Source organism: Orcinus orca, chromosome 9, assembly GCF_937001465.1.
Source record: "Orcinus orca chromosome 9, mOrcOrc1.1, whole genome shotgun sequence".
Classification (NCBI taxonomy): Eukaryota; Metazoa; Chordata; class Mammalia; order Artiodactyla; family Delphinidae; genus Orcinus; species Orcinus orca.
The window spans coordinates 96,530,395-96,542,151 of record NC_064567.1 but is presented as its reverse complement, the minus strand read 5'-3'; the positions used below and the strand labels follow the sequence as shown (position 1 = coordinate 96,542,151).

The 11,757-nt window shown below is 60.8% G+C and overlaps 1 protein-coding gene across 2 annotated transcripts in view; it reads left to right on the top strand.

The window, feature by feature from the left end:
* The window catches only part of LOC101277389 (unconventional myosin-Ig), a 275,011-nt gene that overhangs the window by 5,182 nt on the left and 258,072 nt on the right, over positions 1 to 11,757 (top strand). The window contains exons 8-22 of one of the 2 annotated variants that reach the window (XM_004283013.4): positions 238 to 462; positions 556 to 701; positions 1,157 to 1,271; positions 1,448 to 1,618; positions 1,829 to 1,899; positions 2,951 to 3,025; positions 3,226 to 3,358; positions 4,054 to 4,220; positions 4,414 to 4,621; positions 6,442 to 6,665; positions 7,238 to 7,382; positions 8,087 to 8,191; positions 8,399 to 8,512; positions 9,461 to 9,615; positions 9,691 to 9,953. In XM_004283013.4, coding sequence (XP_004283061.1) covers positions 238 to 462; positions 556 to 701; positions 1,157 to 1,271; positions 1,448 to 1,618; positions 1,829 to 1,899; positions 2,951 to 3,025; positions 3,226 to 3,358; positions 4,054 to 4,220; positions 4,414 to 4,621; positions 6,442 to 6,665; positions 7,238 to 7,382; positions 8,087 to 8,191; positions 8,399 to 8,512; positions 9,461 to 9,615; positions 9,691 to 9,847 — 2,211 coding nt within the window. In that variant the 3' untranslated portion in view covers positions 9,848 to 9,953. Of the gene's footprint in view, positions 1 to 237; positions 463 to 555; positions 702 to 1,156; positions 1,272 to 1,447; positions 1,619 to 1,828; positions 1,900 to 2,950; positions 3,026 to 3,225; positions 3,359 to 4,053; positions 4,221 to 4,413; positions 4,622 to 6,441; positions 6,666 to 7,237; positions 7,383 to 8,086; positions 8,192 to 8,398; positions 8,513 to 9,460; positions 9,616 to 9,690; positions 9,954 to 11,757 lie in introns of those variants that run through there. The other variant, XM_049714659.1, reaches the window with a different exon arrangement.

The following is an 11,757-nucleotide window of genomic DNA, read 5'->3' as shown; positions in this document are numbered from 1 at the left end:
CAGTTGCAGAAGGATGCAGTGGGACCATTCACATGACATTCGGGTGGGAAGCCTTGGGGAAGGCTCTGGCATGCTCCAGGAAGTGCTCCCCTCTCTCTCTCTCTGGCTGTGTATGTGGTAGAAGCCAAGCTCTACTGTACCCCGCGTCCCTGCCTCCCCCCGCGCCCCCAGGGGCAGAGGGGTGCAGCAGGCTCCTCTGAGGCGTGGAGCCTGACTTCATGGTTCCCGCATCACCAGGGAAACATCAAGTTTGTGGAGCTGGAGGAGGGCAGTCTGGAGCAGAGGGGCCTGGCGGTGACTGATGAGGTGCTGGTGGACCACGTGGCTGAGCTGACGGCCACACCCCGGGAGATGGTGCTGCGCTGCCTGCTGGCTCGCACCGTGGCCTCGGGAGGCAGGGAACTCATCGAGAAGGGCCACACTGCGGCCGAGGCCAGCTATGCCCGGGACGCCTGTGCCAAGGTGCTCTGGAGGTGGGGGGGCAACCTGGAGGCCTTCCCGGAGGAGACGAGGCCAGAGGCAGTCAGAGGCAGCTGGCTCCTGGCCTCTTCCCAGGCAGTGTACCAGCGGCTGTTTGAGTGGGTGGTGGACCGGATCAACCGTGTCATGGAACCCCGGGACCGGGACCCCCGACGCGACGGCAAGGACACAGTCATCGGCGTGCTGGACATCTACGGCTTCGAGGTGTTCCCTGTCAACAGGTGGGTAGCCCTGCCACCACACCCTGACCCCGCCCACCCTCTAAGGCTGCCTTAGTCCTGGGGAGCTCGGCTGGGCTGGGGAGCAGGGGGTCCGGCGTCAGTGCCAGTCGGTCCCTGGCCCCAGGCTCGTGCCTTCAAGCCGGCCTCAGCTGTGCCGCCGTCCACTGGTGCCTGGGAAGGCGATATCTCGTCTCACTTCCCGTCGCTGGGACTCCCAGATCCACTCCAGGGCGTGCGTGCTGGACTTGGGGGCAGGCGGGTAAAAGAGCGGCCCGGAGCGGGAGATGCTCCCCGACAGAGAGGCCACTTGGGACGCCTGGCACCAGCGCCCTCAGGCAGACTTCTGGGGATCTGTTTGCGGGGAAGCCTGCCATTTGTTGCGCTCGCTCCCCGTGGAGCCAAAGCCCTGAGGTGGGCGGTCGAGGCATGACTCTCAGCGGCCCCTCCGCCCCCAGCTTCGAGCAGTTCTGCATCAATTACTGCAACGAGAAGCTGCAGCAGCTCTTCATCCAGCTCATCCTGAAGCAGGAGCAGGAAGAGTACGAGCGGGAGGGCATCGCCTGGCAGAGCGTGAGTGCCGGGCCGTCCTGCACAGCGCGGGCCCGGAGGGAGAGGCATGGCGCTGGGCGGGTGGGTGTGTGCAGAGGAGGGCGGGGTGGGGGGGTGGGGGAGCGGGCGCCGGGCAGGAACTCGGGCGCGAGGCCGGCCGACGGGGCTCGGGAGCTGCCCTGTTTGCCCTCCCGCAGGTGGAGTACTTCAACAACGCCACCATCGTGGACCTGGTGGAGCGGCCCCACCGGGGCATCCTGGCTGTGCTGGATGAGGCCTGCGGCAGTGCGGGCCCCATCACCGACCGGATCTTCCTGCAGACCCTGGACACGCACCACCGCCACCACCCGCACTACACCAGCCGCCAGGTGCCCCTCCGCCCCTGCGGTCTCCCCCGCCCTGTGCACCCCCGGCTGGTCCCAGCACTGGAAAGGGCGCCACAGGTGCCACGGTGCCTGTCTTGGAGTGGGGGTGGGGTCCTTGGCGGTGGCTCAGCCTTCTCTGCAGGACTGCCCCCCCTCCCCCAGATCCCCCCACACCTTCTGTGCCTTGACCTGGCCTGCCTCCCCCCGCCATAGCTCTGCCCCACAGACAAGACCATGGAGTTTGGCCGAGACTTCCGGATCAAGCACTATGCAGGGGATGTCATGTAAGGGCCCCCACTGAGCATCTGGTCCCCCTCCTCTGCCCCTTCCCCTTTTTAAGGCACTGAAAATATTCCCTTCACCAGATTCACAAGTAAAAAGCATACATACAATGGGGCTTTTAAGATAGCGATTCTCAGCCCTGGCTGCATCATAGAATCTTCTGGGAAGCTTTATAAAAAATGCCAATTTCTGGGAGAGGGGCTGGAGATTCCGAGGTGCAGCCAGGGTGGACCTCTGCTCCTAGGCCAGGGCCAGTTCTTGTCACGCTTTATGCAAAGCCTGCACATCAAGGTGCAGGCCAGCAAGGAGGAGCAGAGGGATGAGAGGCTGTGTCTCTAACAAGCTCCCAGGCCAGATGGACACTGCGGGTCCTCGGGCCACACACTGAGTACCGAGGCCCCAGGTGTCTTCCAGGAGTGGCCATGATTATTATTAATTTCCCTGTCACTCACCTCACCTGGAAGTGGATCTGAGGTGACACAGAGAGAGGCACAAGTGTCCAACGTGTCCTTCGCAAGGAGAAGAAATAAGAGGCCAAAAGACGAAGCCACCAGAAGTCAGATCCCATGGCCTTGAGCCTTTCTAGGAGCTGCAAGTGAAGCCAAGATTTTAGCACTGAGCTTTCTAACAGTCAAAGGATGAGACGATGAATCTGAGTCTCTCGGTGCCACTGGAACAAAGTAGACCAATGACTCAGGAGTTCCTGGTTGTAATTGCAATCGCGGATATTTTTGGAAACTCAGTAGGCACTGTTCTGAGCTCGTGGTCTCTGTTGAGGCACAGAGAGTTTCAGTAACTTGTCCTAGGTCAGGTCACACCGCACGTATGTGCTAGAGCCAGGGTTCAGTGATGCGACACTTGGCATCTCTCAGGAGAGAAGCTTTGGAGGGAGGAGGGCTTATGTGATGAGAGGGAAGACAGAAAGGACAGGGGAAGGAAGACGAGCACGTGAGGAGGAAGGAAGAGAGGCTGACCAGGTGGGGGGAGGGGAGGGGCATGCTGGGGGCCGTCCGAGGGCCCCGTCTCCTCAGTGGCCCTGTCCCCCCTGACCAGGTACTCGGTGGAGGGCTTCATTGACAAGAACAGAGACTCCCTCTTCCAGGACTTCAAGCGGCTGCTGTACAACAGGTGAGCAGGCTCCGTGGGCATGTGTGTGGGCACCAGAGGGCGAGGGCCCAGGGGCTCTGGCTGGAAGGGCCTTCAGACACTCCGGTCTGACCCTCACAGACAGCCTGAGGGTCAAAGCTGAGGCCATGAAGCTTACAAATGGCCAGGCAGGGGTGTGGGCTGTCCTGGAGGGCGGCTGGCCATGCAATCTGTGTCCACAGCACGGACCCCACCCTGCGGGCCATGTGGCCAGATGGGCAGCAGGACATCACGGAGGTGACCAAGCGCCCCCTGACGGCTGGCACGCTCTTCAAGAACTCCATGGTGGCCCTGGTGGAAAACCTGGCCTCCAAGGTACGGGCCCCCCCACCCCGCAACCCCACCCTGAGTCTGGATCCTTCCGGATCCTTCTGTTTCCTCTCTGCTGCAAGCCACAACCCCTCCAGCAGGGAGGGACCGGCCACTGCACAGGTTAAGATGCCCTGGACCAGGCCGAGGCTTGAGTAAATGCGGGGTCCCAGCAGCCTTCCCCTGGCCTCATTGCCTCTTGGGGATGGGCTGAGGGAGACCTTGCTCAGAGCTTGGGTTGGCCCAGCCCTGGTGCTGCCCAGATACGGGTTAGCTTCTGGAAGCTGGGGTCACAGGGACAGGAAAGTGGCACGAGCACCTTACAGAGCTTGGGGCCCAAAGTCAGAGGGGGCAGTAGAAGGACAGCAGAATATCCAGAGACTCAGCAGGGCCTCTGGGAAGCGAAAGGAAGGGCTAAGGGGCTTTGCTGCCCGGTCGGAACCTGGCTCTGGGCCAGCCTCCTGCCCGCACCCAGCACTGGGCTCCCAGGTCCCATGCTGCCCGCCACCCCTCATCCCCAGTCTCCTCCTGGCCTCAGCCTTCGGCCTGCCCTTGGGCCCTCAGCCTCCCCTTCCCCTGAGAGCCTCTTCCCCACGCGGACAGACAGCAGCGTGGGAGGATGGAGACAGCTCATTGCTGCCCCTGCCAGGTGACTGTAGGGCCGTGACACTGGCCTCTCCGAGTGTCCTTTGTCCCCACAGGAGCCCTTCTACATCCGCTGCATCAAGCCCAATGAGGACAAGGTGGCCGCGAAGCTGGACGAGGGCCACTGTCGGCACCAGGTCACATACCTGGGGCTGCTGGAGAACGTGAGGGTCCGCAGGGCTGGCTTCGCTTCCCGCCAGCCCTATTCTCGATTCCTGCTCAGGTACGGCCCCCTCCCCCAGGGGCGTGTCCTTGAGGGGTTCCAGCAGCGGGCCGCGGGGCGCTTTTCAGAGTTCAAGGCGGGAGCCTGCATGCATGGGGTTGGGGGAGGGAATGGGGGCGGGGCGAGTCAAGGCGGGGCGAATCCGCACTCCTCCACAGGGTCTGGCGACCACTGCCCAGTCCTTCTGTGACAGGTACAAGATGACCTGTGAGTACACGTGGCCAAACCACCTGCTGGGCTCCGATAGGGCGGCCGTGAGCGCCCTCCTGGAGCAGCACGGGCTGCAGGGGGACGTGGCCTTCGGCCACAGCAAACTCTTCATCCGTTCGCCCCGGACGCTGGTCACGCTGGAGCAGAGCCGCGCGTGTCTCATCCCCATCATCGTGCTGCTGCTACAGAAGGTGCGGCGGGGCTGGACGGCCCCCAGGGAGGGCGTGGGAGGATGGGCAGGAGAGAGCTGTGTGCGTTACCTGGGGGAAGGGGAGAGATGGATGTGTACCACCTGGAGTTGGGGGGATGTGCGTTACCTGGGGGGAGCACAGGCACACTTCCAAGTACCGGGGGAGCCCCCGCTCGCCGGTGACAAACCGACACTGAAACTGACTTAAGCAAAAAGTGGGGCTGTTGTTCGGGTCCCCTCTGTTCCGTGGCCACCAGCCTCAGGCCCAGGTGCTCAAAACAAGACACTCAGGAATCTGGCTTCCTTCCTTCCTTTCTTTTTTCCTTCTTTTCTTCCATTTATTCTGAAAGATTTCAGACCTGGAGAAAAGCGTGCAGAATGGTGTGCTCTATTCCCACATGCTACTGCCCTGTGTCAACCACGTCACATGACCAACGTGGTTTTGGGTAGACATCGCACCTCTATCCCAGTTATTCGGAAGCAAATCATTTCATTTATAATCATTTCAGTATGTCTTCCCAAAGGATAAGGATTCTCCCACCTCTCCCCATAACTTTTTATTTTTAACATTTCAAACCTACAGAAAAGTGGAAAGATTTGTACAATGATTACTATTCACCTGGATTGCTCCAATTATGTTCTCCTCTCCCCCCCGGTCTCTGTCTCTCTGTCTCTCTCTCTCTTTCTCCATACGCACATACAGATACTCACATATGCATATATTTGTATTTTTTCCCAAACCATATAAAGTAATGACACCCCTAAATCCTTCAGCACGCATATCCTAAGAACAAGGTCATCCACCTTTACAACCACACTGACATTAGCACATTCAAGAAGCCTAACACTGGGAGTTCCCTGGCGGTGCAGTGGTTAGGGCCCTGCGCTTCCACTGCAGGGGGCACGGGTTCCATCTCTGGTGGGGGAACTAAGATCCCGCATGCTGCAGGGCATGGCCAAAAAAAAAAAAACAAAGAAACAAACAAACAAAAAAAGAAACCTAACACTGATAAAATATATTCTACACATCTGAATGTCTAATATGTAGGCCATATTTAAATTTCTGAAAGGGTCCCACTATGACCCATTACATCTTTTATTTTTTAATTCTTAAATGGTATGGTAGAGCAGTCTTTTTTTTTTTTTTTTTTTTTTGGCTGTGTTGGGTCTTTGCTGCTGCACACGGGCTTTCTCTAGTTGCGGCGAACGGGGGCTACTCTTTGTTGCAGTGCGTGAGCTTCTCACCGCGGTGGCTTCTCTTGTTGCGGAGCACGGGCTCTAGGCGCACGGGCTTCAGTAGGTGTGGCACGCAGGCTTAGTTGCTCCGCAGAATGTGGACCTTCTTGACCCAGGGATCGAACCCGTGTCCCCTGCATTGGCAGGCGGATTCTTAACCCCTGCGCCACCAGGGAAGTCCTCCATAACATCTTTTAAAAACCCAGAATCCAACTAAGGACGACACACTGCATTTCATTGTTACCTCTGTTATCTCCTATAACACACAGGGGTTTTTTTTTAAGAACATGACCTAATAGCATCACAGAAACAGAATTTAGAAAGTTCACACTGACTTGCTGCTGTCCTGTCCAGTCAATAACCACACGTCCCCAGTCGTGTCCTCAGTCTGTTCAACTCAGGGTCTATACGTTGCTTAAGTCTCTTTTAATCTGTGGGTTCGCTGGGCCGCTTGCCTTGTAGGATCTTCAGTCTGGGTTTTGATGGTTACATTCTCGGGTGCCCCTCCATTTTGGGGTCTCCTAAGGTGAGGGAGGCGGGGCCTGGCAGGGCCTAATGGAGCACCACCTCCCACTGGCCCCCCAGGCATGGCGGGGCACGCTGGCCAGGCGGCACTTCCGGCGACTGAGGGCCGTCTACACCATCATGCGCTGGTTCCGGAGGCACAAGGTGCGGGCTCACCTGGCAGAGATGCAGCGGCGATTCCAGGCTGCACGGCAGCCCCCGCTCTACGGCCGTGACCTTGTGTGGCCGCTGCCCCCTGCTGTGCTGCAGCCTTTCCAGGACATCTGCCAGGCGCTCTTCTGCAGGTACTCGCCCTCTGCCACCGCCCCTCACTCTTTTCCACTCAGCTAGAGCCCACTGAACACCCAGACCGGGCCATCTGAACCCCTTGGTGCTAGCCAGGAGACAGGTGGTCCCACTGGATAAGCAGAAAACAGGGGGCTGTGCACATCAGCTGGCTGCCCACACCCCACAGCCGGTGGAAGATTCCTAATGTCCCCAGCACCATTCTGGACATCTGGAGGGGATGCAGGCCTCCATCTCCTTGCTAGAGGCTTGCAGGGAGGGTGGTGGGTCAGAGCTAGAAGTGGGGGAAACTCTGCAACTGAGCAGGGCTTTGAAGGCTGAGTAGGAGTTCTTTAGGAGAGGTGTGAAGGGCAACCAGCGCGCTCAGAGCAGGAGAGGCCACCTTCCACTGAGACCAGGGAGGCTGGGACACAGAGGGTGGCTAGTGCCTGGCTGAGGGGCCTGGCCTTATCCCGTGGGGGAAGGGACAGGAAAAGGCACTAACGTGTGTTCTCAGGAAAAGGGGCAGAACCAGGAGTAGGGAAGGGTGAGGCCTGCACAGTGGTCTGTCTGACCACCTGGCCCTCTCCAGGTGGCGGGCCCGGCAGCTGGTGAAGAACATCCCCCCTTCAGACATGGCTCAGATCAAGGCCAAGGTGGCCGCCATGGCGGCCCTGCAGGAGCTGCGACAGGACTGGGGCTGCCGGCGGGCCTGGGCCCGGGACTACTTGTCCTCCGTAAGTGTCAGGGCTGTGGGGTCTGGGTGCCAAGGAGAGGCTCAAGGCTGAAACCTTGCCCATGTCCGCCTCAGCTGTCCTCTCCCTGAGCCTGGCTGTCCTGTGGGCTGTACCCCTCTGTTCCTGCCCCTGGCCTCTGAAGTTCAAGGGTTTTCACCCAGAACCAGCTAGCCTGGGCTTTACTCAGCACCTCCCCCTCTGCCCTACTCCCACTTGCCTTCCTGTGTTTTCAGGTCAGCCCCCCCATTCTCCGGCACAGATCCCCCTTCTTAGGCACAGCCCCCTGACTCCATGCCATGGCCCCCCTTGGCCCACATGGGTGCTGTGAGCCGCCCCCTGGCCCCATTCTGCAGGGGATGAAGGCTCAGGGGCGAGAGGCTTGCCCAGGTGCGTGGCTTGGCATGGAGGAGTGAGGTCCCACCCAGCCCCTTCCATCTCTCAGTCTGCCCGGGCCTGGCGTGGGGAGCTGGGCTGGTGGGCGGTGTGGACGGCACAGACATGTGTGCCTAGAACCTCAGGGCTGCAGGGGGTCTGTGCGGTGGGCCTTAGGGAAGCCAGCGTGGCAGGTGGACCCACCAGGAGGCTGGCGCATGGCCTGACGAGGTTCTCTGAGGTCAAGGATAACTGTGCCAATTCCCTGAGAGTTGCTGTCAGTCAAGCATGGTCCCAAGACCCCATCCCAAGCAGCCCCCATCTGTCCTCAGGCCACAGACAACCCCACAGCCTCAGGCCTGTTTGCTCAGCGACTGAAGACGCTTCGGGAAAAGGACGGCTTCGGGGCCGTGCTCTTCTCCAGCCATGTCCGAAAGGTGAGCAGTGGATACAGGGCTGCAGGCCCGTGGCAGCCCTGGCCCAGGCCTAGCTTAGAGGTTTCACAGCTGACCCTGAAACTTCAAAAGTCGTCAGCTCCAGCCCCGTCAGTGAGAGAGTGGCCTCAGGGAGGCGAGGCCACTGGCCACACCTGCTGGGGAGCCCCCTGGGGCAGGCAAGTGACCCTGAGAGCACCTGTCCCGTAGGTGAATCGCTTCAACAAAAGCCGGGACCGGGCGCTTCTGCTCACAGACCGGCACCTCTACAAGCTGGAGCCGGGCCGGCAGTACCGGGTGATGCGGGCCGTGCCCCTGGACGTGGTGAGCCCTGTGCGGGGGCGGGGGCATCCGTGAGGCCCTAGCTGGCCTGTTGTCCTGCTGGGCACTGCTGGGCCCCTCCCCTCATGCCTACCTGGGATGGCCGGAGCTTTCTAGAACTCAGCATCAGCTCAGGACGGCAACTCCTCCCCCGCCCCATGCGCCCCTGCTGAACAGCCTGCAGAGGCTTCCGGTTGCCCCACGGGTGGGGGGCCCAGAGCCCCATCCTCAGCCTCCTCGCCCCCCTCCTGCTCCACTCTTTGGCAGAACGAAATGCCAAATGGCCTCTCTTCCCCACATCTGTGCCAGTGCCTGCCCGGGGGTCTCCGCCACTGGACCGCGTGGAGCTGGCTGCAGTGTGTGGCTGCCACCCCTGGGACCCTGTCCCCGCCTTTCACCCCTCTGTCCAGTTCTGTGACCCACTTGCTCCCTGGAGTTGCAGCTCATATTCCCACAGGCCAAGGGGCAACCCAGGGCAGGGACTGAGGCTGGGGGTCCGTGTAACTGTCAGGCTGGAGGACCATCCAGTATGGTGGCCACGACCCGTGTGGCTATTTAAATGGAAAGAAAAGTAAAAGTTCAGCTCCTCAGTGGCACCAGCACATTCAGGTGCTGGAGAGCCACAGGTGAGCAGTGGTGCCACGTTAGACTGTGCAGATCTAGAACATTCCATTAGGGCAAAAAGCCCTCGTGTGCGGTGCGCCCTGCCCGACCCTCGCCTTTATGGGCAGAACCAGAGAGGGAGGAAGGGGACCTAGAGGGGACAGCAGGGTTGTGGGGCCTGGGGGAGAGGAGGGGAGCTCGGGAGAGGCCGAGGGGAGCGGGCGGGGTGCTGGGGAGGGGAAGATGCGTGCGGGGGGTGGGCCTGTGCTGCTGGGCTGTGGGGTGGAGGTGCAGGTTTGGGGAGGAGGGCCTGCCGCGCCCCTGACCCTGAGACCCCGCCCCCTTCAGGTGACCGGGCTGAGCGTGACCAGCGGGCGGGACCAGCTGGTGGTGCTGCACGCGCGGGGCTACGACGACCTGGTGGTGTGTCTGCACCGCTCCCGGCCGCCACTGGATAACCGCGTCGGGGAGCTGGTGGGCGTGCTGGCCGCGCACTGCCAGGGGTGAGTCTCAGGGCGCGGGGTAGGCTGCGGGGCTGCGGAGCCCTGCCCGTCCTGACCCTGACCTCCATCCTTCAGGGAGGGCCGGGCCCTGGAGGTCCGCGTCTCCGACTGCATCCCGCTGACCCAGCGCGGGGCTCGGCGCCTGGTCTCCGTGGAGCCCAAGTCGGAGCAGCCAGAGCCGGATTTCCGCTGCAGCCGCGGTGCCTTCACCCTCCTGTGGCCGGACTGCTGAGCCGGCCTACCCGCCCGCACCACGGCCTGGCCGAGGGGTTCTCCACCCGCGCCCACACCGGGGAAGGATCGCAGTCTCGCTGTGCAATAAAGGACACTGAGTCTGTGATGGGCGTAGGCTTGTGTCGGGGGGCGGACAGTCTCCAGCCACCACCAATTTGGCAAATATCACCCCAGTGTCCTCTGCTGACCCCTGATTCCAAGGCTGCCCCTCTTGGGTTTCCGAATGTCCCCAGCGCCTTGGTCTCTTTCTCTCTCCTCCCCTCCTATAGGACTCCATTGTTCCTATTGGGCCATTGGGGAAGCTTGGGGGTCCCAGGGCCGTCTTGGGACGGGGCTTGGGCAGAGCACACACTGGGGGCACACACTGTCCCAGCTGCTGTCTGTGTCAGTGCTGGGTATGGGCATCCCACGGCCTGGGAACCCTACCTCTGGGACACCGGTAGCCAGGATCCCCCAGACTCTGGGAGCCCGTCCCCATGCCTGGGGTTTCTCCAGGAAGCCAACCCAAGGAAGGCCAGATTGAGCACACCCGCCCCCGCTCAGGCTAGCAGAGCCTCTCCCTAGCCCCTGCCCCTGCCCCGGCCCCCTCCAGCCCCAGGCCCTCTCCTTTCCTCTCTCAGTAGGTGGCTTCTCTGGCCCCAACGCTAAGCTCTTCCTCTTCCTGGGGCACCTAAATTTGGGGGCATCCTTGTTTGATTGTGCCCTGTTGGTGTGGAGAGAGGTCGCTGTCTGTTTGCCGTGGCCTTTGGGTGTGTCATGGAAGGGCTGAGAACTTACTGAGGCTTCCCCTTGTCACTGTAACCTCTCCTCTCCTGGGGGGCAGGGGGGGTCACCTCCCGCCATGCAGGTCTGTGTCTGGCTGCTCCTGCCCTGGAAGAGGCCTCGAGGCCCCCAAAGCCCCCAGATGGCCTACTCCGGCATTTCTCCCCAGCTCTGGTGACTCTGGTGGCTTTGGGACAAGCCCTTCCTCCCGGTGTTCCTGTCCCTGCTGCTCACACCAGTAACCCTGCTGCCTCCCTTCACCTCCATCCATTATGTGGGGCCCCTGCCGAGGCAAGCTGGCTCCACCCCTGAGTAACTGTGGGATCAGCACACTTCTCACCCTAGACTTGCGCCTTCTCTCAAATCCTAACCTGCTGCGGTCTAATTCCCCGTGGCTACCAGTTGTCCGTGGAGAATGCCACCCGGCTTAACACCCCCTTCTCACTGCACTTAGGAAGACGGCAGCATCCTAATCAGATGGGCCTGCTGGCCTTCCAGAATCATCCCCACACACAAGCGCAGAGCGCTTTCAGGTGACAGGACCCCAGCCCCTTCCATCCTCAGGACCTTTGCACATGCTTCTACCTCTGGGAGGAGTGTCCCTGTTGCCCCTCTTCACCTGCTTGAGCCTCCTTCCTCGGGTCCTCTCCTACATGCTCTTTATTCCTTGAATTCCCCTCCCACCCCACCCTCACGGCCCCCTTCTGCGGAGCACCTTGTCCTGAGCTAGTGAGACACACAGTACTTCTCTCTTGAAGCACGCAGGTCACCTGCAGACATTTCATTGCTTTCTGTCATCGTTTGTTTGTGTCAGTCCTCACCGCCAGTCATGGTGGCCCTGACGGATGCTGCGCTGCTCACCGCCACAGCTGCTGGCTCCAGTGCGGGGCTGGCCCTGGTGGACACACACGGCCCACTCACTGACCGACGACAGGAGGTGTTGCTGAGTGGCAGCTTGGCAGAGAAAGCTCCCGTCAGTGAGAAAACGAAAGCAAACAGGCTTGGGTCTAGAGAGGGTTTGTCAAGGGTTTGTCTCTCAGGAGGGCCGCCTTCCACAGAAGGGGCCGCTTTTGCAGTCTTGTGTTTTGACCTGCTGAGGTTTCCCACTGAGGATGGGAACTGTCCACATAGAGTTTCCATGCCAAA